The following is a 27,428-nucleotide window of genomic DNA, read 5'->3' as shown; positions in this document are numbered from 1 at the left end:
GCATTTGTAATGATGACAAATATATTCTTTGTGTTTTTCACTCTAGCAGAATTGGAACAAAAGTGTTGGTTTGCATACTAGAATTCCAAAAAGAAGTGAGTGTGAAAAAGATGCAGTATATGTGAAGTTTCTACACAAGGGAGTGTCGTCTTTTGCGTCTTTGGCAGTGTGTAGATTTGTTGCCCCAAAAGCTAAAAGACTGACTGTGCTCAGGGTTAAATGATAATTTAGACTTAAATACATACACAGGAAATGGAGTCCTGAGCTTCTGTGAACATGGCAAGTTCAGCTGAACTTCTCCTGCTGTGTTTACAGGATGTGATGGGATCCACAGCTCCAGTTATGAGTCTGCTTTTAACAACATGGCACCAAGTGTTGGGTATAAGTGACATGTTTGTCATATTATATAATGACTGTCTTTATATCAAAAACATCATACCATTCATGGAACACGTGCTGAGGCATAGACATGCTGTTTAATGAATCAGTTCACAGAGAAGGTGTGAATGGGACAACGCAGTTATTTGAACACATCATAAATATGTGTTGTTTCTTGAGTCACTGAAATAGTTATAGTAGACAAAGCTGAATAAGATTAAAAAGGCCAGAATTTGAAAATATACCTACACCTTTCTTTCCTCTCATTAAATTAAAAAAAAAAATGAGCATGAATATTCAGTTAGTTGATTAGTCAAAATAGCAAGAATATTCGACATCTTTCTATAAGAGTTGACTAATATTTCTTTGGAGTGGGAGGAGATGTAAGTGTTACTTGACGGAGGTGTGGATTTGTTGTTTCTGCTGCATATGTGAAGTCTATAAAAAGTGTTTAAAGAACTCAAAGTTATATTTGTGGTTCAACTGCTCCTTGGTTGATTAGTTTTTTTTTCTTATTATTACTCTGGAATGGGTGGAAGGCACATGCTAACAATTTTGTCACAACTAACTGACAGTGTCTAAATATCTCATCCTGGACCTAAAGCTGTTTCATTCTTTCAGAAAAGTAAAGCCATTTTTCCAATTGTGTCAAACCACAGTGTATGACTGAATCTATACAGTGATTTTGATTATACAGTGAATTTTTACCAAAAAACTATCAAGCACTGCTAGTTTAAATGGAAAAAAGAAGACATATATACATTCTTTCTTACTAGATGCTGCTTTGGCTACACATGCAGGTTTTGTGACTCATCGTCCTCTTGTCAAACCGGTGGCCCAGACTCTTCCTAAATATATGCATGTTATTTCTGTGTTTCCAGGTTGAGGGAACTTTGTGTGAAACTGATGTTTCTCCACCCTGTTGACTACGGCCGAAAGGCTGAGGAACTGCTCTGGAGGAAGGTTTACTACGAGGTCATCCAGGTCATCAAGACCAACAAGAAAGTAAGAGGGGGAGAATCCCCATTTGGAAACCAGTTTGTGTTTTCTAAACTGGATTCTATATAAAGGTCATTATAACTGAACTGGTATTTTGTGGTCAGTGACATGCAAATTACATTTATAATTTGTAATTAAACATTGTGTATTTTGCTGTTTCTGTAAAGCATCAGTATAAAACCAGGGCTTCTGCTCCATTGGCTTGTTTTCAGTCATTATGACTTTGTTTCATCAGTGTCAGAAAAACATTTTACATTAAAGACTAAAGAATTAGTGTAGAAACTTTGATGCCAAACCTCATGGTGTATTACTCTGTAAAATAGTGTGTTTCTACTGATCCATGGCCGATTTCAAATGAGTGGTAGAGTAGGAAGTTTGGAGTGTTATTCACATGGAACAGTGGAGCTGAATGTACTGTGTAGTCAATGTGCATACAAATACCTCCTTGTTGAATATATTTTTGGTTGTTTGCTACAAGAGGGTAAATCCAGCACCTTTTGAAGATAGACAGAAAAAGCTGAGGAAAAATGGAGGGACCAATGTGCAGGAAACTATCCAGGCCAGGACTGAAAGCTGTGAAAAGGCCTTAGCTCACATGACGTAGGCTGCACCAGGGAGTCCTTGCATGCACAGATTATGAATTATGATTTATTCATATTCATATTATGTCAACAAATTCATGTAATTATCTCAGTTTTTTATGTTTGGAATTGTTTTGAGTTTATCCCAAATAGCTGAAAAGTAAGACTAAAGATGTGCACCTTAATAGAACTTTATTTTGGTAAAACATTGTTTTTCTTTCTATAAAATTGGTACAGAAATATATTTATGTCTAGAACATTATTAACACCAGGGTGCCGGTACCAGTATTGGAGCCCCAGTGTTGTTCTGCCATTCAGTGTGAGACTGTCCTTTATAGAGGATCAGACTTATGTTTGCTTACGTTCCATATTGTTATTGTGCACCAAAACCAGTTTTGCTGCACAAAAGTAGTGACCTGATGTTCTCATTGAACTTGAACAACAGGTAAATCCAAGTGTTTGTTGCATTGAATTTTGCTTGGACAAGGTCTTCTTAATAATGTAGTTCTAACCTACCGAACCCATTGTGTTCCTATTGTAACCGTTGTGTGACCTGTTGCCTGTGTTCACCTGTAGCACGTCCACAGTCGCAGCGCTCTGGAGTGCGCCTACCGCACACACCTGATTGCTGGTGTGGGCTTCTATCAGCACCTGCTGCTCTACATCCAGTCCCATTATCAGCTGGAGCTGCAGGACTGCATTGACTGGACCCATGTCACAGACCCACTCATCGGTTAGTCGCACAAAACAGACATTCACATCAGAGAAAAAGGCTGAATACAAATCATGCAAACCCACTAGCATGTACTAAACCCTTAATAAATATCTGTGAGTGACGTTTTTACACAGGCTGCTGTCTTACCCTTATGAAAAACATCTGAGATGACGGGGTTTGTAATTGAGTCTTTGAATGTTTAAAGGATTTCAGTATTTTTTTTCTCCTTAAAAGGCACTTTTTGCGCCTCTTACAAGTCTCTTCTGACTTCATTCACTGTGGTACGGTGCATGTTTCAAAACTCATGTGTTATTTATGCTGAATCCAATGGAAAGTTTGACCTTGTTTATAGCTGGTATTAAAATGCGTTGCATGCTTGGACCAGGGCTTCATACAATGGACATGTTTCAGTTTATAGACCAGGTGTTTGTGTCCATTGTGTGAACCTGGTGGATCAGATGTCAGTCTTCCCCCGAGAATATCCAAAGCTTGACTGAGCTGAACAAGTGACAAAGTGTTGGCGAGTGTTTTTAGGGGCGCCCAAGGTACCGGACTGAACTGTACACATGACACTCCAAATAATAGAAGTAACACATCATTTCTATTAAAAGTTCCCTTGTTGGAGCTCCATAGATGGATTCTTGGAATATTTGTGCTGTAAAACCTTCAAAGCCTAATCTTAGGCCACGTTCAGACAGCAGGTCTTAATGCACAATTTGGATTTTTGGGTGAAATCCGATTTTTTTTGTGTGTGTGCTCGTTCATATTACACATTAAATGTGACTACTATCAGTTTTGAGTATGAACTGAATGCAAACCCTGAAGTGACCCACATGCGCAAAAGAGGTCCTGACATAATACGTGACTACACAGGCACACACAGTGTTTATGAAAGTAAATATGTTTTTCCCACCACTTCTCCTCCTGGGACGCAGAATTGTGACATTTGCTGCATTTCGATTATGTAAAGGTCATATAAATGTGACTTGGCCATTCAGACTGAAGTCACATTGCAAAATATAAGATATGTATAGGATTTAAGTGGCCTGGGTCGAATTTGAAAAAATCTGCTTTGTGCTGCTCAAACTGTCTTTTAGCAGATCGAATACAGGTCACAAATGGGCAAAAAAATGTGATTTGGGCTACATTTTCCTGCAGTCTGAACATAGTCTTAGACAGTTCCTCTGAAGGGTTTCGAGATGGAGGACTGATGGGTCTCTAATGGTGTTTTGATTATCAGCAAATGATAGAAAATAGACTGTTGCTTTATTTTCTTTAAGGTCATTCTGATATTAATCTACTTTGAATTATTGTGTCAGTTAAATCCGTGATGGGATAAAAAAAACATCATTGTGTTCTGTTTTCCACAGGCCGAAAGAAACCGGTGTCGTCCACCCCCAAGGAGATGGAGTGGGCGCAGATGGCCTGCCATCGCTGCCTGGTCTACCTTGGAGATCTAGGTAATAATAATAATAGAATAAAAATGGACTCCATTTGTCCTTGTAAACACTTGGCCTTATAAAGATACATGAGGTTGTATTGGATTAAAGAATATTACAGAACATTTTGAATTATGTATGTAGTTTTGGGGCCATTAAGGATTAAATCTGTTTGGTTTGAAATGGTTACGACAGTTTTTGAAGGCTCTAAAATAATGATAGTTGACAGCAGAAAAAAGACAATGGCAGCTGCATAACCATTAATTGATCTGTGAAAAAAATATTTGACTTTATTAGAAACTGTAAGTAATTCCCAAGTAAACCTGAAACTGAACATCAAACCAGCCATAAAAATCTAGGTGACTCTAGGCGCAATTTCCACATTTTGAGGCAATATTTTTCCTCAGTCACTAATTCCAATTGGGATGCCTATAATCCGACATCTGTCACTCCTGAGTTCTACTAGGACTGGTTTAAAATGATGGTATCGCCACCATGTGACCAAAATGATCTGTCTAGTATGAACACATTTGTAACTTTTGAGAAACGGTTGTTTCTCAAAAGACAGTTGTACTAGAACTGACTGACCTCATCAACTGGATAAATGTTAATTATTTGTGTGATCTACCGCTCTCTACCTCTGATTGCACAGACTGTGTATTTTTAAAAAAGTCACAGTAAAAACCTTCGTACTCAGTTAACATTTGTTGTAAGTAGCCTGTTTATCAGTGTAACTGTGTTTTACAGAGCGTTGGCCGAACCTGTGTGTTTGTAGTGTTAAGGTTTTGCTAACACAGACCACTAGACTAATGAGTTTATTTCAACCCATTTATGCTGATACTTAAAAGTTTGTTTGGATTCAGTCCACATTAATCTGCAGAAGGAATGATGACAAAGAATTCCTGTAAGTCTGTGAGTCTCTAATGTGCAGTCAGTCCTATTTATTATAAAACTCTGTTGGTAATAATTAGGCCACAGTCACAGTGGATGTGATAAATTGAAACACTGCAGCATCACATATATGTACAGGAAAATGTGGACTAGTTTATTTCATCTAGTAATTGTCAATATTGTTGTAATCTCTCTTGTGTCTACAACAAGGCATCACACACAGCCTGACCTTCAGAGGCTAGAAAGAAACATAGAGCAGTTTGGTTGTAACTCACCTACATTTTAGAAGAAATTAGAAAATTGTGATTCAGATTGTGGCCACTGATTCTTCCTCAAAAGAACGTCGTATGATCTTTTGTTCAGATCAACCAGCATTTACAGTCCCTGACAAAGTCAGTCAATAAGTTGACTTGTAGTTGATCAATTGGAATCAGATATGGCAGATATGGAATCAGATATGGCTTATGTTAAAGTCAAACCCCTCTAGAGTATGCTGCTTATTATACCAACATAAAGTTTTGAATTATTCTTTGAATTTCATCATTTAATTAAAACAGAAAGGTTAGATTTTGCTTGGACAAAAGTCTTGCCGCATGCAAAAAATAATGTAAAAATTATAGATATACTTTATTTTGAATATACAAACATGCTACAATAACATCAGAACATAAAGTCATGGGGCTGTGGAAAAAAGACCTAATATGGTATATGACTCCCATGAGCTTGGAGGACTGAATCTATACATCTCATCAATGACTCAAATAATTTATTGATCAAGTCTTCTGGAATGGCAAAGAAAGCAGTCTGTCAGGACTCCCAGAGTTCATCAAGATTGTTCCCAGACATGCTCAATAATGTTCATGTGTGGTGACTGGGTGGGCCAATCCTGGAGCACATTGGCCTTTGCTTTCAGGAACCTTGATGTAGAGGCTAAAGTACGATAAGGAGCACCATCCTGCTGCAGAATTTTCCCTCTTTTGTGGTTTTGAATGTAATGGGCAGTAAGAATTTCTTGATACTTAGTCTGTTGATGTTGCCACACACTCTGCAGATCTCACACACCCCCGTACTGGATGTAACCTCAAACCATGATTTTTCCACCAACAAACTTAACTGTTCTCTGGGTGAATCTTGGGTCCATACAGGCTCTAACAGGTCTTCTGCAGTATTTGCAGTGTTTGGGATGCAGTTCAATGGATGTTTCACCAGAAACATCAACTTTCTTTCCACTGTCCATCCTTTCTGTCAACTGTTCTTATGCAACTAGACTTCCGTCAATGACTGCTTGTTATATTCCTGAACCTGTTTCAAATCTTCCTTATCATTTCTATTGTAATATTTATGTGAATTTCCTAAATAATGAGTAGATTGTCCATCTTGTTAAAAGGTTCCTGTTGTACTCTTGTGTTACAGCGCGTTATCAGAATGAGCTGGCTGGAGTGGAGGCTGAGCAGCTGGCAGAGAGGTTTTACCATCAGGCTCTGTCTGTCATGCCTCATGTCGGTGAGTGACTAACCTAAACTACTCAACCAGTCCAACAACCCTGTCAGATGTGTGTTTCCAGGCTTCCTGTATGTGTTCCTTTGAAAAGAGCAGGAACAAATGAGACTCGGGCTCCAGTGTTTTTAAGTATTCAGTTTTGATCATCTACTCTTTTAATGCACCAGGAAATAAATGTGTTGTCATTTTTCTCACCCACTCCCTGCAGGAATGCCTTTTAACCAGCTGGGAACCCTAGCAGGGAGTAAATTCTACAATGTTGAAGCAACCTACTACTACCTACGCTGGTGAGTCATGTGACAAGTACTTTTTTATGTGATACGTGTTATTGAAGTAGATCCAGTAAGTCTCAACAGATATTTGTTTTGTGCATCCAGCATCCAATCAGAGACCCCCTTTGAGGGCGCATACGGGAACCTCAAACGCCTTTTCGACAAAGCTGCCAAGATGTACCACCAAGTGAAGAAGCAGGAAATGAAGAAGCTGTCTCCATCTCGACAAAGGTGAGAAGACCATGGTCTAAACTCTTATGCTTTGGGTAACAGAACAAGGGCGACTGTCCTCCTGTTGGGGCGATCCAGCCAAATATGGCCAAAATGGAATAATTATCAAATCATTATTACTTTTCTGTTTAAAGGCAGATTTTTTGGTCCTAGCTAAAAATTATAAAAGCAAGACTGATATTTGTGGTTTTTAAGTGTTAGACAAAGACAAAACAAGATGAAAACAATGTGAAATTCAAAACCAGGTCTTGGTACATCTGAAGTTTCTGTTTTCCTAGTGTAGTGCTTAGAGGTCCTGCCAAAAATGTAGAAACGCCCACTCTTATATAGTTTTTACAGGCAGATGCATGGTATTCTGTTAACATGGCACAAAATAGGTAAATCAACAGTATGATCATTTATTTTGACCAAACAAATGCATAAATGTACAGGTATTGGGGCTAAAATGCCTTAGGAAAGAACAGGAGTTTATAAATGAAATGTAAATGATGTTAAATACCCTATAGACATCTGGATGTTGACAGTTTAAAATATTTTATAGAGATAAGATCCTGAGCTTTGACTTCAATATAAAGTAATGTAAAGTAATTAAAATCAATTATAAAAATGTTAGAACAGTTCATATAAATTAGTGGAGGCTCTTTGGATCTATTCTGTTGAATGTTACTCCTTGTTACTTGCTTAGCTTTATCTTTGTTACTTTATTGTATTTCTGTACAATGGCATTAAAGACCCAAATCTGAAAAAGAACACAGAGACTTGGGAGATATTCATAACATAGGGTAAAATTACCCAAAGAGACACACATCGCTCACCTTAAGGCTGCACAGTCTTTGCAGTAAAACAAAATGCAAATGTTCACAGAACAGTCTCTGAAATAAACATTCTAAGAGATTAGAGGCAAAATGTATGAACTCCAGCAGAGTGATTTTCAAAAGTAAAAATGTATTTAAATATTTCCACATTTTAAAGCTGATTTGTTAAAGGTTTTTTTTTTTTTTACAGACGTGAATATTTGGCTGCTTTTTCAGCGCTGATGAGTTTCTGGCAGTCTGAATGAAATTCACAAAACCAGGAGAAGAATACACCTGTCAGATTTATACAAGGACACTGAAGAAAAATGTTAAATGTAGTCAGTGTGTCCTGAAGTGTGTGGAGAGTTTAGGTGCCCAGATAAGTTTGAGTTGTGGTCATTTGAGTAAATCCAGTGCACTTATCCTGAATGCTTAATCTACATATTTAAAATCCTTAGTAAACAGCTCATTACTCTTAACAGTTGTTTGAAGGAAATGTGAAAATGACTGATACTGCATGTGCAAGGATACAGTTTATTTTTCATATTAAACAACTGAACAAAACTCAGTTTTAAAAATTTTTTTATATGTCCTTGAAAAAAAATGTGTGGAGACCTTTATGTTCACAGTTGTCATCATTATCAGCATCATAATATGATGACAATCAAATAATTAAAAATACAACAAAGTAAAAATAGGTAAAGTATTATTTATATCAAGTAAGTAAAAATGGAATCCCTCAGTAATTCTAACGATAGCAGTACTTTGACAAATAAAAATAAAAAGACAATAGAGAGCATTTTAATGACAAACTATTACAAAGCAGCAAAATAAGAAATGCAAATAGCTGATGGTTCATTTCATATCACATTTATTTCTAGTTTCTTTTGACTCTTATTTGTTTTACTAATTTATTCGTTGTTTTTTAATGTGTCCTTGACTTTAAGTTAATATTAACAGTCAAAGGAATCTGAATACTCTATCACAGGGGTGTCAAACTCATTTTAGTTCAGGGGCCACATCCTCCCAATATGATCTGAAGTGGGCAGGGCCAGTAAAATAGAAATATAATAATATATAAACAATGTCTACTCCAAATTCTCTGTTTTAGGGTGAAAAAAGTAAAATTACATGATGAAAATGTTTACATCTACAAACTATTCTTTAAAAAAATGTGAATTACATGAACAACCACGAACGACCTCAAATTTATTAAGAAAAATAAGTGCAATTTTAAAAGTATTATGCCTCAGTTTATCATTTACATATATACTTTACATCTTACAGATCACAGTGAATCTAGAAATACCCAAAACATTTAGGAACCAGCAGAATATTGGTAACATTATACTTATTTTTGTTAGACATTACAGGTTGTTCATATTTGTTCAGGTAATTCACATTTTTTTGTGAAAAGATAGTTTGTAAATGTTAAAAGTTTCATGTAATTTTACTTTGTTTTACACTAAAACAAAGAAAGGAATTTAGAGTTGTCAGTGTTTATGTTATTATGATATCATTTTACTGGTCTGATCCACTTGACATTGAGTTGGTCTGAATGTGGAACCTGAACTAAAATGATTGTTAATGTCTTAAGTGTAATTTTTGCATTTCACAAATTCATCCCACGGGCCAGATTGGACCCTTTGGTGGGCTGATTTCGGCCCATGGACCCTATGTTTGACACCCGTGCTCTATCAGCTTGAATGGTGAAACATGATAAAAGTTGACAGTTTTTGTTTAGTAAATTGAGAAGATATATGAAGTTCAATGTAGATTTTAGTTTAATTTTGCTCAAGTAAAATGGTGTCTAAATCCTTTAAATCCCCTGTAATCCTGTTATTTTGTGCCTCTTTTGTTCAGATCTAAAGACATTAAGCGTCTGTTGGTGAGCTTCATGTACCTGCAGAGTCTCCTTCAGCCCAAGAACAGGTGAGTCCAGGTGTCGGCCTCATCTCTTCACTGGCACAAAAAAAAAAAACCACACTTAACAGCCTTCAGACCTTGATTTTCTTTTGTCTTTGTCTTTTGCTTTGTGTCTACACAGCCTGATGGAGACAGAGCTGACGTCGCTCTGCCAGTCGGTGCTGGAGGACTTCAACCTGGTCTTGTTCTACCTGCCGCCACCAATGCCCAGCAGTGCTCACCAACCCCCCAGTGAGGAAGAGGAGGAGCAGCAGCAGCAGCAGCACACGGACAGCTCCTGCCCTGTGCTGCCCGACACACTGGTGTTTAAGATGGTGGTCACATGTCTGATGGTGGTGCACAGCCTCAAGAGGGGAGGTGGGTTGAACCTTCGGAGGCGCTCAGAGAGGAGGAGGATGTGGGAAAACAGCCAAAAGAGCTGAGCAGAACTGATACAAAAAAGTTTCCAGTCATGGATGTCTAAGGGACAGGAAACAATGAAGGCTGCAGACACAAAACTACTTATTTTTATCAATTAATAAATCCCTCTATACCCGCTCTGCCAAACAACTATTGGTTAAAATGACAGTGCGCCCAATTTTAGATGATGGTGACATAGTTTACAGGTCTACAACAGAAACCCTCCTTCCCAAACTAGATGTTATTTACCCGCTTTGTGACTGGAGCTCCATTTAACACTCACCACTGCTCCTTGTATTCTGATGATTACATAATAAAGATGATTCCACTCATCTGTAGCAGACCTTAAAGCTGAGCTCATTCAGTCCGCTCTCTTCTTTTTTTTTTTTTTTTTTTTTTTTACGAAGTGGCTGTTGTCACAGTATTGTGGGACTAACTTTCTCATTTGTCTAGTACCACAGAGCCAATCAGCCCCCTCATTATTTCCTGTGTAGACTGGTAACCTGTCCCCCTGCTGCCACAGTACTGTGGCAATAAGCAGTGCACATGCCATTTGTCTATCAGGTTACAGGAAGAGGCTTAGAGGACCAGTTACTGGAGGCTACGTCCAGACAACAGGCTCATGGTATTTTTCTTTTGCGGATTCTAAAAGTTTCTCATCCATACATGTATCGTTTCAAGAAATGTATTCGTCCAGGTGGAAATGAGAAAACTGGGTAATATGTATGCCACACCTATATGTGGCGCTGTACACAAACACAGACAGAGCCAGAGGATACACTAAAATCACAGAAGAATGCCATGAGCATGCACATGAGGTTATGTCCGGGGTTCTACTGGTCACGTGGTACGATGGTATCATCGTTTCCCAAAAATGTTGTTTTGCCTATCCATACGGCAACGCGAGGGCGGCGTTGAGAGACACGTTCTCCAAAAATACGGTTTCAGGGCACCAACAATGCTGGTGTCATGTGGACAAAAGACCGAAACAATTTTAAACTTTTGCGAATTGACATCATTTCGTTGTTGTGTGTATGCCATATATCACCACAGTACTGTGGCAACAAGAGTACAATGAGTTCATGGAACAGTATCCATGATTGGCTCTGTGGTAATAAAATGTCGTTATTGTCACAGTCCAAATGCTGACATTTAATCTAAGAGGGTTTTGAACCTTAGATCAGTTCCCCCTATTGGTTTGATTTTATTATTTTATTACTGTATAGATAATGCCTGATGGGAGAACAGGACAAGGGTTATACACAAACAAATATTGATACAGACCCTGAAACAGAAACAAACCACAGGCGAAAAAAGAACAGCGACAATAACAACAACAGAGGAACATCAGTGAATTGAAAAACAAAATAGTCTAATATCAAAATAACCAGTAGCAAACAAGTAAAAGAACAAAAAACAAAAACAGCAATCGTAGATAAGATTTCATAAATTCAGTAGAACCATTAGTACAAGATCATTGCACTTGGTTTTAGCCATTTTGTTCCTTTTAGGTTTGGTACAACATGTAAAACTGTATAATCTGTCTTTATGTTCTTACTGTTAATAGCTATTCTTTTTAAAAATGTCTGTGTAAACATTGTAAATAATACTCTCTTTAGGGCTGTTATGGCTCATTCTATAACTATATTATTTGTTTCTTTGCTTTTTTTTTTACTGTTTTGTCTGTCTGTTATGCTGCATCTTGGCCAGGTCATTGTAAATGAGAACTGGTTCTCAATTGACCTACTTGGTTAACACTTTCAGTGCCATGGGCCGATTAAATCGGCTTTACGAAAACAACCTGTAAAGTGCCACGGGCCGATCAGATCGGCTTTGGAGAACACGCCACATTTGTGTACAAACAAACCATCCACCCCCATTTCTTTCTCACATTTCGATGACGTTCTTTCTGTGTCCCCCTTTTGAGACCAAGCAGACGGGAATTTGAGGTCACGCAACCGAATAATATTTTTATATCTTTTTAATGTTTCTTATTCTCCGGTGTTTCATCAGAGGGAGCCCTCCATGCCGGGGGGCGGCAGTGGACTCCGGGGGCTGTGGCGCCTTCTCTCACTGGGGTCCGCTCCTTTCTGGTGGGTGGGGGTCCCAGTTGGCCCTCTCCCACTAGTTGGGATGCGGGGCTGTGTTGCTGGTGCCTGGTCGCCGGGGTCGGCGGCTGCCTCCTGGTGCGGATGGCTCCCTGAGACAGCGCCTCCTAAATTGATGTTTTACTTTTACTTGTACATTTTTGTTCTGGTCTACCCGTGCTCAGTCAGTCTTCTTAACTATGTGTGAGCTTGTGGGTTTGCATGTATATGTATGTGTGTGTGTGTGTGTGTGTGTGGGGGTGGGGGGGGGGGGGGGGGGGGGGGGGGGGGCGGTACTGATTTTTAAACTGATATGTAAAGCACTTTGTGCTACAGTTTTTAATGTATGAAAAGTGCTATATAAATAAAGATTATTATTATTATTATTATTATTAATGCAAATTACGATCAATAATGAATCGGCTGCGTCCGGTGCGTTTTGAATCTAATCAGCAATCGGTCGGATGTTACCGAGCGGTTTCCTGAAGGATTCTTCAAATATTATAAAAACGACGCGAAATACTGAAAAACCGCCAAATTCTGTGGCACTTTTAAGGCTTATTAGCCCCTTAACTGTCTGGCACTTAAAGAGTTAAATAAAATAAAATAATGATGTATGTTTTGTTTCCTAAGGTTCAAAGCAGTACAGTGCATCTATAGCCTTTACTTTGGCACTCTTCTCCCACCTCGTCAACCACGTCAACATCCGGCTGCAGGCTGAACTGGAGGAGGCGGAGAGCCAGGTGCCACCTCTTCACACAGACGCTACAGGTATGAACACAAACCTGCAACCACACGACGTCTGTGAATTTAGATTATTTTACAAGTCAAGAAAGTGACAGTTTGTCTTAGAGATTCATTAAGTAACATGTAGTTTTGTGTGAAAAGGCTGAGTGAACATCACCAACACAAAAAGGACAGGCATATTTCACCTCATTCTTGGAGAAGGTGGTGAAAAGTATTAGAGGAAGTGACAATCACTGCAAGTCTGGTCATGTTAAAGCTACAGACGTCTTCAGCAGCTCTGACACATCGTGGTCAAAGACACTTATAAAGACGTCACCTCTAAAACTTTGGCATGTGTAGTTTTTCTATAAACAGATTAAAAAAATTGCCTTTTTCCATTGACTGGAATACAATATTTTTCTGAAATTGTGTCCCATGGGGCCAAACTCCACTGTATTAGGGCGAAATAAAAGGTCAAAACATTAGATAACAGAAAGCTCTTTTATTTTAATTTACTGTTTACCAGTATTCATCAAAGCGTGCAATGAAAAGATGATCTATTGATATCTGCATTAAAAAACTTAAATAATAGTTAAATAACTTAAATTAACTAACCTGTAGTCTTTCGTTTTAGTCTTTTAGTTTTAGTGTTTCTTTGTGCAGCTTGTATAGGAATAATAACAGGATAAGGCTATTGGACAACCCATTTGAACATTTTAACCTGTCCAAAAGAACGATGCTTTACATGGTCAATCAAAGCCAGAACTAAAGCTGCAGCCCCTTCTCCTGCAGCTCCATTTCCTCTAACGTACGCACAGTCTGAATAAAAATATAGACCAAGTGATGCCGTTTTGTGTAGCTATTGAAAAGTTACTCCAAATTGTCCCAGTTAGTGGAGTTGTCATGTTTCTGTGAACACACCTGGAGTCTTTACAGCTGCTAATCTCCTTTTTATATCCAGTCTCTGAAAAGACATGATTGGCCCAAATTTTTTATCATAGCCTGGATTCTCTAAACCCTGAAAATAGAGCCAACACACATAAACTGAGGCTAAAAAAATGATCCCGAGTCAGAACAGGAAATGTCCCAGTCTGGCGTAAAGAGTGTCAGTATCAGTTTGTCTTCAGATTAAAGCCCTGATCTTTGAGTTAAAAAAGAACACTTTCAGGCAGTACTGCTCCTTTTTTAACATGATTTATGTCTGGACTGGCAGTTGAACACAACTGAACATAAAAGACACACATTCGCCTCTGACATGCTCTTTCAGCTGATGTGTTAAACTGAATAGAAGATAGAAATTAAAAACAATAGATATAACAATTTCTGAATTCTGTACAACATCTAGATGACCTTGATGTGGCTCCAGTGACGGACCACTGTGACGAAAGGCCTCTGCAGAACGGCTCAGTGGACCGGGAGGATGAAGACGAGGAAGAGCACAAGGATGAAGACGGCTGCAAGAGGGTCAGTCCCAAAACCACCATCAGCGTGGAGGAGGAGCAGAAGTTAGAAGAGGACAAACAGAGGCAGAAGAAGAAGTACACTCGACTGTCTCGGCTCCGCAGACGTCGCTGTGCCCGTAAGGACGGTCAAGGAGACGACGAAAGCGACCTGAGCGAAGGCTTCGAGAGCGAAGAAGACGAGGATGACGATGAGGAGAGGAGAGGTCACACCGACTCTACATGCGCAACCTCGACAGAACCCACAGTTAATCCGTCTGTTCTGAGGAAGGAGGTCAAGAGAGACCCCCTGGGGGAGGAGGGCAGCTGGGGGAGCGGCTCCGAGGAAGAGGAGGAGGGGGGGACGGCCTTCGACGTGGAGACCGACTCAGACATGAACAGTCAGGAGTCTCGCTCAGACCTGGAGGACATGGAGGACACGGAGAACTCAGACCACCTGGAGAGTCAGGCCCGTGAGCATCAGGATGAAGACGACGAGGAAGAACAGTCGAAGGAGGAGGGAGGGGAGCGTGACGGCGACACCCCTCCCACCACCAACGGGCCCCTCCTCCCCAGCGACCCCAGCATCAGCACCAACCTCCAAGCCATGTCCTCGCAACTGTTCCAAGCTAAACGCTGCTTTCGCCTCGCGCCTACCTTCAGTAATGTGCTACTAAGACCCCAAGGCTCCTCTTTGTCGGGCGCCCCCACCCCAACCCCGACACCCACTGATGTGTCTGCCCCCCCCTCGCAAGAAACGCCCCCTCCAGCTGGAGACTCACCCTGCGACATGAACCCCAGTACGGCCAATGGAACCAGTGACAATGGTAATGGAAGCCATTTTTCATATTTTTTACATTTTCATTGAAGTTCTTTGTTTTTTATGTTAAAGTTCAACATTGTCACAGTCTTAATAAGGGTTAAACGCAGATGATCCCAATCACCTAATTGTGCATTAACCCATAAAGACCCAAACATCCACAGGTGACCAAAAGCATCTGCTGATGTAAAATGTTTAATACCTGTTGATCCACTAATCCTATCAATACATGTAAATAATGGGTATAAAATGCAGTTTGTCATCTTTTCATGGTCATCAGACATGACCCATTTGGACATTCAGAGGCTCCATAGTGAATGTGGAAACGCATCATCTTCTACAACGCTGATTCACTAGTAAAACCTATGGAGTTGGATCAATGACAGGGGATGGAGACACTTGGTTTATGTTCAGTTAATGATATCTTTGCTGAAAAAGTCACTTTTTGTTCAGTTTTCTCGGTTTTTGAAATAACAATCAACTTTAATCTGAGCTTTAATGAACATCTACATGATCAGTGAATTAAATATAGGAAAATACCTGATTTTCGCTGAAAAATGCAAAATACAAAGGATAATATAAAAATTGTGATAAATCAAAATATAAAGAGGTTAAATACGATGCTATTCACAGTAGCTCATTAGCCCGTTTAGACTGTAAGAAATGCACGTCTGAGTTAAGTTTAAATGCAGTATTTTAGAGAGAGCGTTACATGGTATTTGTAGTTTTTAGCTTTAATGTTGTTAGGCAAGTGTATTTTTTTAATGTTAACAGTGGCATCGAGGAAATCACTGTAAAATAGTATGTTTGTGAGTGGGTGTAAGCCTTGCTGAGTTGACTTCATATTAAAATGTGGAACCACTAAACCTGACATTTCTGTGATACTTAATGGTGAACAGTGCAGTACCCAGACCTGCTAATGAACATGTCACATTTTATTTATCTAGTTTAAAATGTCATATACTATATGTGAAGACTTGAATCAGTCAAATTAGTTGTGTTTGTTTTTTGTTTTTTTTGTTGTTTTTTTTTTCAAATCTCTGACTAGATTTGGACTCTGACTCTGAAGGCAGTCAACACAGCTCTGAGTCTGTCCCCAGTGAGAAAACCCTGCTGGAGAAGCTGGAGATCCTGACCAACCAGGGCCTGATCCAGGTGGTGAAGGTGTTTGTCGACTGGTTAAGGACAAACACAGACATTATCCTTATGTGTGCACAGGTAAAAGGACACAGTGTGCTATATGTTTGTATTTGTGAAACGTTTTGTTGCAGCAGTGTTGATCTTAATCCGTGGTTGTGTGTGCAGAGCTCTCAGAGTCTGTGGAACCGACTCTCTGTGCTGCTCAACCTACTGCCAGATGGCGGCAAGATGCTCGAGGCTGGTGAGTTTCTGAAAGACTGCACAGCACAGGTTTCTACTTTTGTTTGTCACATGGCTCAGTGGGTACGCGATGGAACAACAGCCGTCAGCTTTGATTCCCACTGGGTTCATTTATTTATATTCAAATGTTTGTCCTTGAAGATGAATCCCAAAGTCGACTTCAAGGACAAGAGAGCAAAACCAAAAAGAAAGTTTACCATTAATAATTTCAGTATCTTTTGTGAGGAGCATGTACCACATAGACTGAGGCCTTTCCATATGATAGATTTAATATTTTTATTCCTGTCAAGTTTTCATACCCAACATCTCACTAAATGGTGTTTTCAATAATATTAGAGACATATTAAAAAATAAGAGAAAAGTAAAGTTCTCTCAATGACAAAACACTGATGTCCAAGTTTCTCCTAAAGTCTGTTTCCCACGGTGTGTGTAAAGCTGTTTGGATGTCGTCAGTGTTCATAATAAGAGTTCTGACATATCAGAAAGGAGAAACCACAATAACAAAACTGTTCCTAATGATTTGCCTAATAAAAATGAACTTTAAACACTCTAAGTTGACTCAGAGGTGCAGTGCTGACTTTAACCAGTTTAGATCAGAGCACATGGTAGAATGTTTGGTTACTTATGTTTGTCAGTCGGGTCTGTGCCAGAGCAAATACTGTAAACCAGGGGTCACCAACCCTGGTCCTTGAGAGCTACTATCCTGCATGTGTTAGATGTATCCCTCTTCCAACACACCAGATTCAAATGATATGTCTATCATCAAGCTCGGCATAAGCCTGATAACGACCGTCGGGTGTACTGGAAGAGGGAAACATCTAAAGCAGGGTACACACTTAAAAATAATCGGGCTGTTTTTGTCCCGATTTTCCCTCTTCCTGACCAAGGATGGCAAACACCAGATTATCTTATGTTGTATAAGATTATCCTATAAGATTATCCTGTGGTCTGAGGTGTGTTAAGAGTGAATTTGTCCCGATAATTGGCTCTGAAACGGGTTGGGGCCGACAATCGTAAATATTAAATATGTTCAATATTTCCGACAAAAAAATCTTCATGTGTGTGGGGAAAGCTGACTACTCCCGAGCAGAGTCCTGCACTGGTCCACTTTTCTAAACCCACATCCACCCATGCCCGTGTACATTAGACCCACAACCTGACCCAACCCATGATTAAACACATTGTCTACACAGTAACTCACTTTTAAGGGCTTCATTTTTGCCTAAAACATGCATGCCATCAATAAATGTCTAATATGTGCTGGTCAATGACATCTGTGACCGGATGTAAACAGATGTGAAGCTCACTTCAAAATAAAATTGGATGTGGATCAATCGTGGTAAAATTAGATGATCATCATCATTAAATGTCCTGCAAATTATTTTCATCCACGAATTTTTATTTTTTCACTTCCGTGGTCGCTACCCACCCTCATTTTATTTAATTTTACCGGCCCGTACCCACAAAAATTCTTCTCTTTTTTTTGTTTTTGTTTTTTTGTTTTTTACCCATCCCCACACATTTTTGCAGGTTACCCGAGCCTTTTTTTTTGGGTGGGGGTGTGTACCCGATTTAGGACTCTGCTCCCGAGTCATGCTATGTTTCTTCTTTGTTTTTGTTAGATCACATTTGATCACACAAGATTTCTGGTTTGGAGGACTACATTCTAGATCAGTGGTGGGACAGAATCTTTATGTGTGTGGTGTGCTGTGTTGAGATTATCGGAACACACCACACACGGTACGATCAAAACTGTTCAATGCCTGATTTTTTTTGTCTTCATGTGTGGAGTCTGCAACAGATAAAAAATCTTTTCAAATTTTGAAAATCCTTATGTGTGTACTCTGCTTAAAACATGCATACTACAGTTAAAACATCATTTTTTGATAATAACTTTGTATGAAGCCAGCCAACATTACAGGGGCAACATAACTTGGAGCAAATGAAGAAGTTTTTTACTGTGCATTTGGCTCTTTACATATTATAAACCCTTCTGTTTGCGTCTTTTTGATGTTTCCGTTAGTACAGATATTTTCTGTTATTTTTATTTTTTTTATTTAGTTTTGGAAATGTAAAATTCATTGATTTGCTAATATTGGTCTGGACACCAGCTGTTTATGTGTTTATGGGAAGAACTTAGCAAAGCATCACTAATAAAATAATTATTTGAACACAGCAAATCCTGTTTTGTCGTTTTAGGGCAGATATTGGTTGATATTTTAGTCTGAGAGACTTCCTTCCTGTCATGAGTGCAGTGCTGTTTTTGTTTCCTCACCCATCCCTGGCTGTTCTATTTTATAAACAGCATTAATGTTCAGCTTTGACACTGAACACCAGTTTCCCTGTGTGACAGAGTGTGTGACGGCTGCTCAGTCCATGGGTTAATGGCTCTGTGTTTGTGTGTTTGTGCAGATCTGGGCCTGAACGCTGAGGTGACACAGATGTTGAATGAGTGTGAGCAGCCGGCTTTGGTCCAGAGTCTGCTGCTGCCAGAGGACTTGGCTCTGAGACACCTGCCTGCCCTCAGCCCCGCCCACCGTCGCCTCGACTTCAGCCGCCGCGGGCCCTCCCTCAGCCCCCTGCAGGAGGTATGCACACACCTGCACACTCTCACACATTCAACACTAAAAACCAGGGTGCTTGCGCAGCTCTTGGAAGTCTTAAAAAGTATGGAATTTTGAAATACTGTTTTCCAGACCTTGAAATGTCTGGTGTTTTGTGTGGAAGTTTTAATAAAATCTGGAAAAAAGTTTCTCTCATACTGAAATTTTAGTGTATGCTTCAAAGGCACATAGTCTTGTAAGATACGAAATACGTTAGGAAAGCATATAAAAACTTGATGTGATTTCACTAACCGGTCGGTACTGGAATGATTCTAGTGAAAATTGTTTGCGTGATATCCATGCACTTTTACGATTTTCATGTTTTGAAAATGTTTCTGTCAGTAAAACATCATTTACTAATTATGAATTGCGAATTATGTATTCATTCATTCATTCATACTAGGGATGTAAACAATTAATTGACCATCAATAAATTGTTGACTAGAATTTGCTCCATTAAATTATTGTTGGTTAATTGTGGCATCTCCACTGAAATCTCACTCCATCATGTCAGGTAGTGATGCAAAGTCAGAAATACCCATTTCTTCTAAACTGCCCCTCTTCAGATCCATTTATTTTATGGAATTTCTCTGCAGAATTTATTTAGTTCTACTACATAAATGTCATTGCCTGTACTGTATCCCCAATGGTACAACAAATTAATCATTAAGGAATATGACGTGCTTTTTTCATGAAGTATATAAACAATATTTAGCTTTTATTCTTGTAGACCATATTGAAAGAGAAATTCAGGTTGTCAGGAAAATCGCCACTCATCAATTAATTGTTAATTGATCAATAAGGTCAACCAACTAATGATTAATGGAGTAATCGATAATTTGCATCCCTAATTCATACAGTTATTACAATGAACTTTTCTACTACACACAACAGGTACAATCTCAACCAAAAAAGTAGGAACGCAAGTATAAAAGTACATGAAGTCAAGGTTTGGGGGAGAAAAAAGCAATTTTGAAAAAGTCTGGAATTGTTATTTGAATAAAGAGCAAGCACCCTGATAACGTACCACACAGTAACGCAGCTGACGGAGCTGGACGCTGTAAACTTTATTGGATGGATTTAATCTAAATTTAATATTTTATGTATGAGAACATATTTAGACCAAATTAGGTGTAAGATGAAAAGAAAAGTTAATATTATAAATTTCAGCAGAGAAACTGGGACATTTTTTTCTTGTTAATTTATTACTTTAATTTCATAGAATAGAATCGGCTATTATCTGAGATGAATGTGATACATTTACAAGACAAAAAACCTTGCATATTCGGAGATTAAAGTCATAAATTTTTGCAAAAACCATTTCGACTATCTGAAATGAAAATGTTTTTGTAGATTTCCTGGTGTGTTGCCTACAGTGGTCATATTAAAGCGCTGCATTCATGGTCAGTGTGAGACATTTTGAGCAGATTTTAAAGGACTACTGAGCATCAACACAAAAATGAGCCTCAAGTACTGTATTAGCACAGACTGCAAAATGCATTAGCACTGTCACTATTTAATATCTTAGCTCAAAAGCATATTTCTAACACTTCCAAAAGCAGGTAGCAACTGTAGTAGCCCTTTAATGAAGACTAAATAATTGGTGTGGTTTGAAAAGTCCTTGTTCTGTCTTCTCACACCATCCTGCACCATCTGCACTGTTAGTGTGTTCTAATGAGCTTTGTTCAGTTCAGAAGTGTGTTGACTTCTGGGGTTGTGATCAGGAATGAAGGCAGTAAAACCAATGTTGAATACAGTAGATTTCATCAAGCAGAAGAGGAGCATGATTAATGATCATGTAGTCAATATCTGAAGAAGCACTGACACTTACGTACATTAAAAAAACAACAAATCAGAGGGAGGATGAAAGCCTTTTGTTTTTAATAATGTACAGTTCTTATGTAGCTGTTGTGCTGTATAATATTACATTACATACAGTCAGTAAACTGCTTGAAATGGGACTTTTGAGGTGATTTATTTGATCTTTGGCACCATAATTAGGCTTTTTGAGCATCTACCTCAGTTGGTAGAGCAGATCGTCCAATGACTGAAGGTAGGGATGCACCGATACAATACCAGTATCGGGTACTGGGTCCAATACCCAGCGTGTGTACTTGTACTCGTAAAAGTACTCTGATACAACCGCACCAGTACTACTTATGGCAGCATGACATTCGTATTTAAGTGCAGCAGGTACACGGCAGAGGAGTAGTGTGTGGCGAGTGTGATATTAAGTACTCATATTGGTACTCGGTATTGGCAAGTACTCAAATGTAAGTTCTTGTACTTGTACTCAAGTCTGGAAAAAAGTGGTATCGGTGCATCCCTAACTGAAGGGTCGGCAGTTCGAATTCTGGCTCTGACTGTCCACATGTTGAAGTGTCCTTGGGCGAGACACTGACCCTAAATTGCTCCCAGTAGGGCCTGGCTGCGCCTTGCATGGTGGCAGCCACCCACTGGTGTATGTGTGTGTAAATGGGTGAATGTGAGGCTTTCTAATGTGCTTTGAGCTCCATGAAGGTGTGGAAAAGCACTATATAAGTGCAGTCCATTTACCATTGAAGCAGTTCCATAGCATTTAAACCCATGTCCAACTGTACCGGCCTCTTACTGTAAAAGTCTTCTCTTGAACTCTTTTTTTTCTCTCATTTTCGTCTTTCAGTGTGTGGTACGAGTGTGTTGCATTCGCAGTTTCGGCCACTTCCTGACAAATCTCCAGGGCAACGTGCTCCACTTCAACCCAGAGGCCGGCATCTTCACCAGCATCAACCAGTTGGAGCAGGATAATCTGGTGCAGCAGGCCAAGGCCCAGTTCAGAATGGTCAGTGATGGAACAGACCTGGAAAACCATACAAGGCCTTTAACCAATAAAGACCCAGTGCTACTTTTGTGGCAGTTCCAAATTAATTTCTCTCTGTTTCTACCTGTCTTAACTGATTTATCATCAGTTTTTTTCATATTGTTATCTTCTGTATTTTGCATTTTTTTGGTGTAAATTATGTATTTTCCTATATTTAATTCACAGATCATGTAGATGTTTATGAAACTTAAAAAGTTAATTGTATGAAAACAGAGAAAAATGAAGAAAAAGTTACTTTTTCAGCAAAGACATTGCTAACTGAATATAAAAACAAGTGTCTCCATCCACTGTTATTGATCAAACTCCATGGGTTTTACTGGTGAATCAATGTTGTAGAAGATGTCAGTGTTTCTACGTTCACCACGGAGCCTCTGAACGTCCAAATGGGTCATATCTGACGACAAACTGTATTTTACACCCATTATTTACATGTATTGATAGGAGTAGTGGATCGACAGGTATTAAACAGTTTAGATCAGTAGATGGTTTGTGTAGCCAGTGGCTGTTTGGGTTTTTTATGGGTTAAACACTGGAAACCTCACAGCAGACGACTGTATGTACCTGTGTGAAACATGAATGTCCCCTGTTAGATCTAACTGAAACTGTCGTTGGTCCAGGCTGAAGAGGAGGCTCGTCGGAACCGCCTGATGCGTGACATGGCCCAGCTCCGACTGCAGGTTTGGACATTATCTCTCTTACCTCTGAAACATCCATGTGGACATGGCCCAGCATTAAAGTCAAATAAATTAAGCAAATGGACGTAAACGTGTGCTTAGGACCAGTCTATGTATTAACTAAGTGATTTGTTTTTTAATTACAGGATGTAAAAAAAAAAACAAAATATACACTAATATTTCTGAGGGTTCATCATTTTATTTACTTGTTTTTTATCACTGTAGTATTACCGTGTTTGTTTTTGTAAAGTGACCTGTGTCCTTGGTGTTTAGTTTCTTTCCTTACCTTGGGTAGATTGTGTTTGTTGTGTGTCTGGTACAGAAATCCAACCAAAGTTCTGTTAATACAGTGGTTCTGAATCTTTTTCTGTCGACCTCCCTTTGGAGGACGAAAAATCTCCAGGTCCCCCTCAACCCCAACAACATTGTAGCAGTGGTGCACTTATAACTTTTATTTACAGAAACATCAATATTGTAACAATACTTTTTGCTTTTCCCTGAATAATTTTTCATTCAAATTAAAAATAACTGAGATTTTTGCTTCAACAATACAAGTAAACTCAACCAGACTGCTCCCTGAGACAATATTTTTCCAAATAAGAATAGGACATGCACAATTATCTTACAACTATGACAATCAAGTTACTGTTTTTTAGAACAACAAACACATTTTGGTAACAAAGATGAACATTTGAACAATATCAATGGCTGCAGTGAGCCCGTTTACATGCACATCTCAGAACATTAAAGTGCAAACTAGGGGTGTAATGGTGCACTCATTTGAACCATTTTTGGTCGGGGCCTTTGATACAATACGGAGGTGTACAAAATGAATACATGTATCTTATGTGAAGAACGCAAACACATGAGAAGCAGGGTGGCCGCAAGCACAACCCATGTGCAGGGTTTCCCATATATACCCTCCCCCCAAACTGTACCAAAATTGTACTGAACCGAAATTTTTCTGTACTGTTACACCTCTTGTGCAAACTGTGCAAAAACAGAAACATTGCACATTTTTCTTTTCCAGTCCAATCCTCGTCCATTCTCCAAACCTAAACTCTTTGTCTAGTCTAGTGACAGATCACCATGGCAGTAGATTGGTTTGTTGTACGTCCCTAAAATGAGTCCTGGGTGCTCCAAGACTAAAACATTAGTTCCACCTGCTACATGTTCTAACCTGAAGAAAAAAAATAAATACACCCAGGAGTGATCCCATGCCCCCCCCAGCAAGCCTTCATGCCCCCCAGTTTGAGAAACACTGTCTTAATGTGTGGCAGCGTTCTAATGCCATCCCGACTGATTTTAGTTTTTAGGGTCAGGGGATGAGACATAGTACCGTAGTACCATACCACAAGATAAAGTACCAGAAATGGCTAAAACACTCATTTTCATCTGTGGTCCTGGGACGGGGGTCACATGATAAACGGGTCATAGTGACATCACAACAGAAAAGGAAATACAAAACAGAAGTCCGTGTTGTAGAACAGCAGTTACCAACCCAGCACCAGCAAAATGAGTCAACAACAGTTATTGATCCACAAAGTCAAACAATTCATCAATAAAGCACATTAGTACCAGACGTTCTGTTCTATTAACTTATTTACCTTAAAGATGAGACAATCTGTGCGTGAGGAAGATGGTGAAGGAGGAGGGTTATTGTTCAGAAGGAGAATGTTTAATATCCATGTTAGTTTAGGTAGACATTTGCCTTTGGGGAGTGGATGTTTTGTTGACATTTTAATGAATCTTTTCATTTCTTTGCAGACGTCTGTAGTGGTTGTGTGTCTGATGGACCTTGTTTTCTTGTGTGGTTTGTTTCCTGTCTGCAGTTGGAGGTGTCGCAGCTAGAGGGCAGTCTTCAACAGCCTAAAGCCCAGTCGTCCATGTCTCCGTACCTGGTTCCAGACACGACTGCTCTGTGTCAGCATCTGAACCTCATCCGACAGCTTGCCGGCAGCGGCTGCTTCATCATCATCATCCCTCGCACAGGTCAGTGGACGGACACGGACGAGGACTATTTTACACACACGCACACACTGGAATGACGGGCTGGTGGTCTTTGTATTTTACACAGATACTACATTTCTTTAATTATTCGCATAAATTTAGGGTAAACACATTCAGATTTTGCGCTGAGCAGCAATACTTCATAAAATGATGAAATGTTAACAACGTGGGAACTGATGTCAGGAGGTTTTGTGAATGTTTTAATTGAAATTCTTTATGTTTGTGAATGTGAATGACCTTTTTCCAGTCTGTAACCTTGAGGCGTTCCCTCTGTTCTTAGTGATCGATGGTCTCGACAGACTGAAGAAGGAGAATCCTGGGGCGAGGGACGGTATCCGCTTCCTGGAGTCGGAATTTCGCAAAGGCAACAGGTGGGTGGAAGGAACCGTCACATTAATTCATTTCAAGGAGATGAGAAAGAGAACCCGGTCACCAAACTACCTTTTAAATGCCTCGTATTGTTGTGTAGGTACATCCGCTGTCAGAAGGAGTCGGGGCGGAGTTTTGAAAGAGATAAACTCAAAAGGCAGGACATCGAAGCCTGGTACAGTTCACTTTAAACTCACAAGCTGAGCAGATGCCTTCACTGTGTGAGTATGACGTAGGTTTTGATTTTCTTCTGCTGTTTTTTAGGCATTTATATAAGATGGTGGACAGCTGTCGACAGCTGACGGTCTCCCAGAGCAACGGAGACGAGGATACCGCCGGCATGGTGACCATTCTGACCGGACACGAGGTGGACGACATGTGTTCTCGTTCAGCAGCGATGAAGGTCAGCCACACAACGTTTATGATATAGATATACCACGAATTCCATCTGTCCGAGATTTTTGTCCAACCACTTTCTCAGTCAATATTCACCCGATTCTCTTCAAATTGGACACACATGTTCTTTGACTGTCAAGGGTTTTGACCCCCCCCACCACCACCAAATCCAAATTTCATAATATCAAGTAGGGCTGCATGATATTGGAAAAAACTGACTTTGTAATTTTTTTTAACAGTGTGATATATATCGCGATATGAAAACTACTTAGGAGAATATAATAGCTGTGTGGTGTCGACGTAAATGGTCAAACAAATTAGTTGTTTCCTCTCGTTGTGGCGACAGGTGAAAGGCACTGTCAACACAGAACATGTGTTTTAATATCATCCTTCTTGTAGCTGAAATAATTCCAAATAAGTGACATTGCTTTTCTTTTTGGCACCAAGTCTTTGTTTTTGGTGATTTTCTCTTGTTCATTACTCATTTTTCAATGTTGTTACCAGTGACTCACTCCATGTGGAGGGGGCAGGGTCTGCTTCGGCAAACTGATTAAGAACGATTGTGATTGATGGATCGCTGTGTGTAGTGTGTGTGTCAGGTACCCAGGTGGAAATTAGATGAGAACACATTGAGTTCATTTGCCTCCTACATTGCAGGACCTGCGATGTAACTATTGCACACACGTACATTTTGATGACAATGTTGAAATGATATATTGTACAGCTCTAATATTGAGTAATACTGAAATCTATGATAGCATCAGAATGGAAATGTCCTAGATGATGTTAAAACAGGAAGTGGTGCATTGAGTTTGAATCATAGTCTGTATATAATATAATGTAATGTAATATATTTTATATTAAATAGTGTTGCCACGGTAATGTTCACGATCCATGATGCAGACCATTGACGATACGGTTACTGGATGGATTTAATCTCACCGTCATCCATTGTGTCTGAACCACTGTTTTAAAGCCAGTAGTTTGTAATTTTTCTTTCACCGTGTTGGCTCTTCGGAGCCAGAAGTGACCATATTTGGATGAAACATGATGAAACATACAAATTACTGGCTGGCATGTGGAGAAGTGGAATGCAGTCTTTCTTGTTGAAGATCCTGATTTGTCAGTACGTCAGTCCAGACACAAACACAATACCATCCACCAATAGTAGTGATGTAGGTTACAAGTTCACCAGACTGAAGCAAGCAGGAGGGTAGGCCTGTGTGCACAGACGCCATAGTATGTGTCCATGTGGCACTGCAGAATTAAGGACTGAACTCAAACTAGTTTTCAGGGCAGCTGCGGTGGACATGTTCAGATTTCAGCCCGACTTAAAGAGCAGCATGGCCCCTTGACCCAGGTAAATGTAGATGAAGTGCTTGGTCTCATGCGTCACGTAGCTGACAAAATGTCCTCCAATGATGCAGTGCCATGTAGGGTTGTACTTTTTGTCCAATTCCCTTTTAACATAGGCTGCAATATCCTTCTCGATGTTGTGCTTTTCTAAGGCTTGGTTGGCACAGTCCACTGCATTCTGTTGCATTTCATCAGACATGTCTGCATTCTTTATCACCGCCTTCTTCTCTGATGTGAATCTTAATCTTTGTCTTGGTGCAAGTGTGTCTGAAGAACACCAAGTAACTTTCCTTTTTTGGGTAAAACTTTGTGTTCTCCTTTAATTTCTAAACTTTTTTGCGATTATGAAACATCATTTCAATGTTTTTAGAATACAATGTACATCATTGTGATAAAAAGTGAAAAAAATAGTCACGAGCATATGTATTCCTGTAGATTACATATCTACTCCAGTGATAAGGTCCTGTGCTGGAAAAAAAATTGAAAATGAACCTTGAAAGTGTTTGAATTTGACCTTGAAAAATGTGTACGAACCCTGATGTAAAAAAAGAAAAAACACCTTTAAGTGAAACCCACTGTACAT

The 27,428-nt window shown here is 39.4% G+C and overlaps 2 protein-coding genes across 2 annotated transcripts in view; one reads left to right on the top strand and one right to left on the bottom strand.

Moving 5' to 3' along the window:
• smg5 (SMG5 nonsense mediated mRNA decay factor) overlaps positions 1–27,428 on the top strand; it is a 32,433-nt gene that overhangs the window by 3,641 nt on the left and 1,364 nt on the right. Inside the window, exons 3-21 of the mRNA XM_030157400.1 lie at positions 1,260–1,383; positions 2,535–2,691; positions 4,044–4,133; positions 6,417–6,506; positions 6,712–6,790; positions 6,881–7,006; positions 9,664–9,732; positions 9,848–10,083; positions 12,846–12,983; positions 14,284–15,204; positions 16,246–16,415; positions 16,503–16,578; positions 18,990–19,165; positions 21,843–22,001; positions 22,658–22,717; positions 24,547–24,706; positions 25,005–25,095; positions 25,194–25,268; positions 25,358–25,496. Of these exons, the coding sequence (XP_030013260.1) occupies positions 1,260–1,383; positions 2,535–2,691; positions 4,044–4,133; positions 6,417–6,506; positions 6,712–6,790; positions 6,881–7,006; positions 9,664–9,732; positions 9,848–10,083; positions 12,846–12,983; positions 14,284–15,204; positions 16,246–16,415; positions 16,503–16,578; positions 18,990–19,165; positions 21,843–22,001; positions 22,658–22,717; positions 24,547–24,706; positions 25,005–25,095; positions 25,194–25,268; positions 25,358–25,496 (3,136 nt within the window). The remainder of the gene's footprint in view (positions 1–1,259; positions 1,384–2,534; positions 2,692–4,043; positions 4,134–6,416; positions 6,507–6,711; positions 6,791–6,880; positions 7,007–9,663; positions 9,733–9,847; positions 10,084–12,845; positions 12,984–14,283; positions 15,205–16,245; positions 16,416–16,502; positions 16,579–18,989; positions 19,166–21,842; positions 22,002–22,657; positions 22,718–24,546; positions 24,707–25,004; positions 25,096–25,193; positions 25,269–25,357; positions 25,497–27,428) is intronic.
• On the bottom strand, positions 254–27,428 carry LOC115435232 (dynein light chain 1, cytoplasmic-like). The gene is made up of 4 exons (XM_030157511.1): positions 27,422–27,428; positions 26,537–27,112; positions 16,658–16,666; positions 254–265 (listed from the first exon to the last, which is right to left on the bottom strand). The coding sequence occupies exons 1-2, from the start codon at positions 27,426–27,428 to the stop codon at positions 26,811–26,813; spliced, it is 309 nt and encodes a 102-aa protein (XP_030013371.1). The 3' UTR covers positions 254–265; positions 16,658–16,666; positions 26,537–26,810.

This window comes from Sphaeramia orbicularis, chromosome 16 (genome assembly GCF_902148855.1).
Source record: "Sphaeramia orbicularis chromosome 16, fSphaOr1.1, whole genome shotgun sequence".
Lineage (NCBI taxonomy): Eukaryota > Metazoa > Chordata > Actinopteri > Kurtiformes > Apogonidae > Sphaeramia > Sphaeramia orbicularis.
Note: the sequence above shows the minus strand (reverse complement) of the source record. Positions and strands in the feature narration are given on the sequence as shown.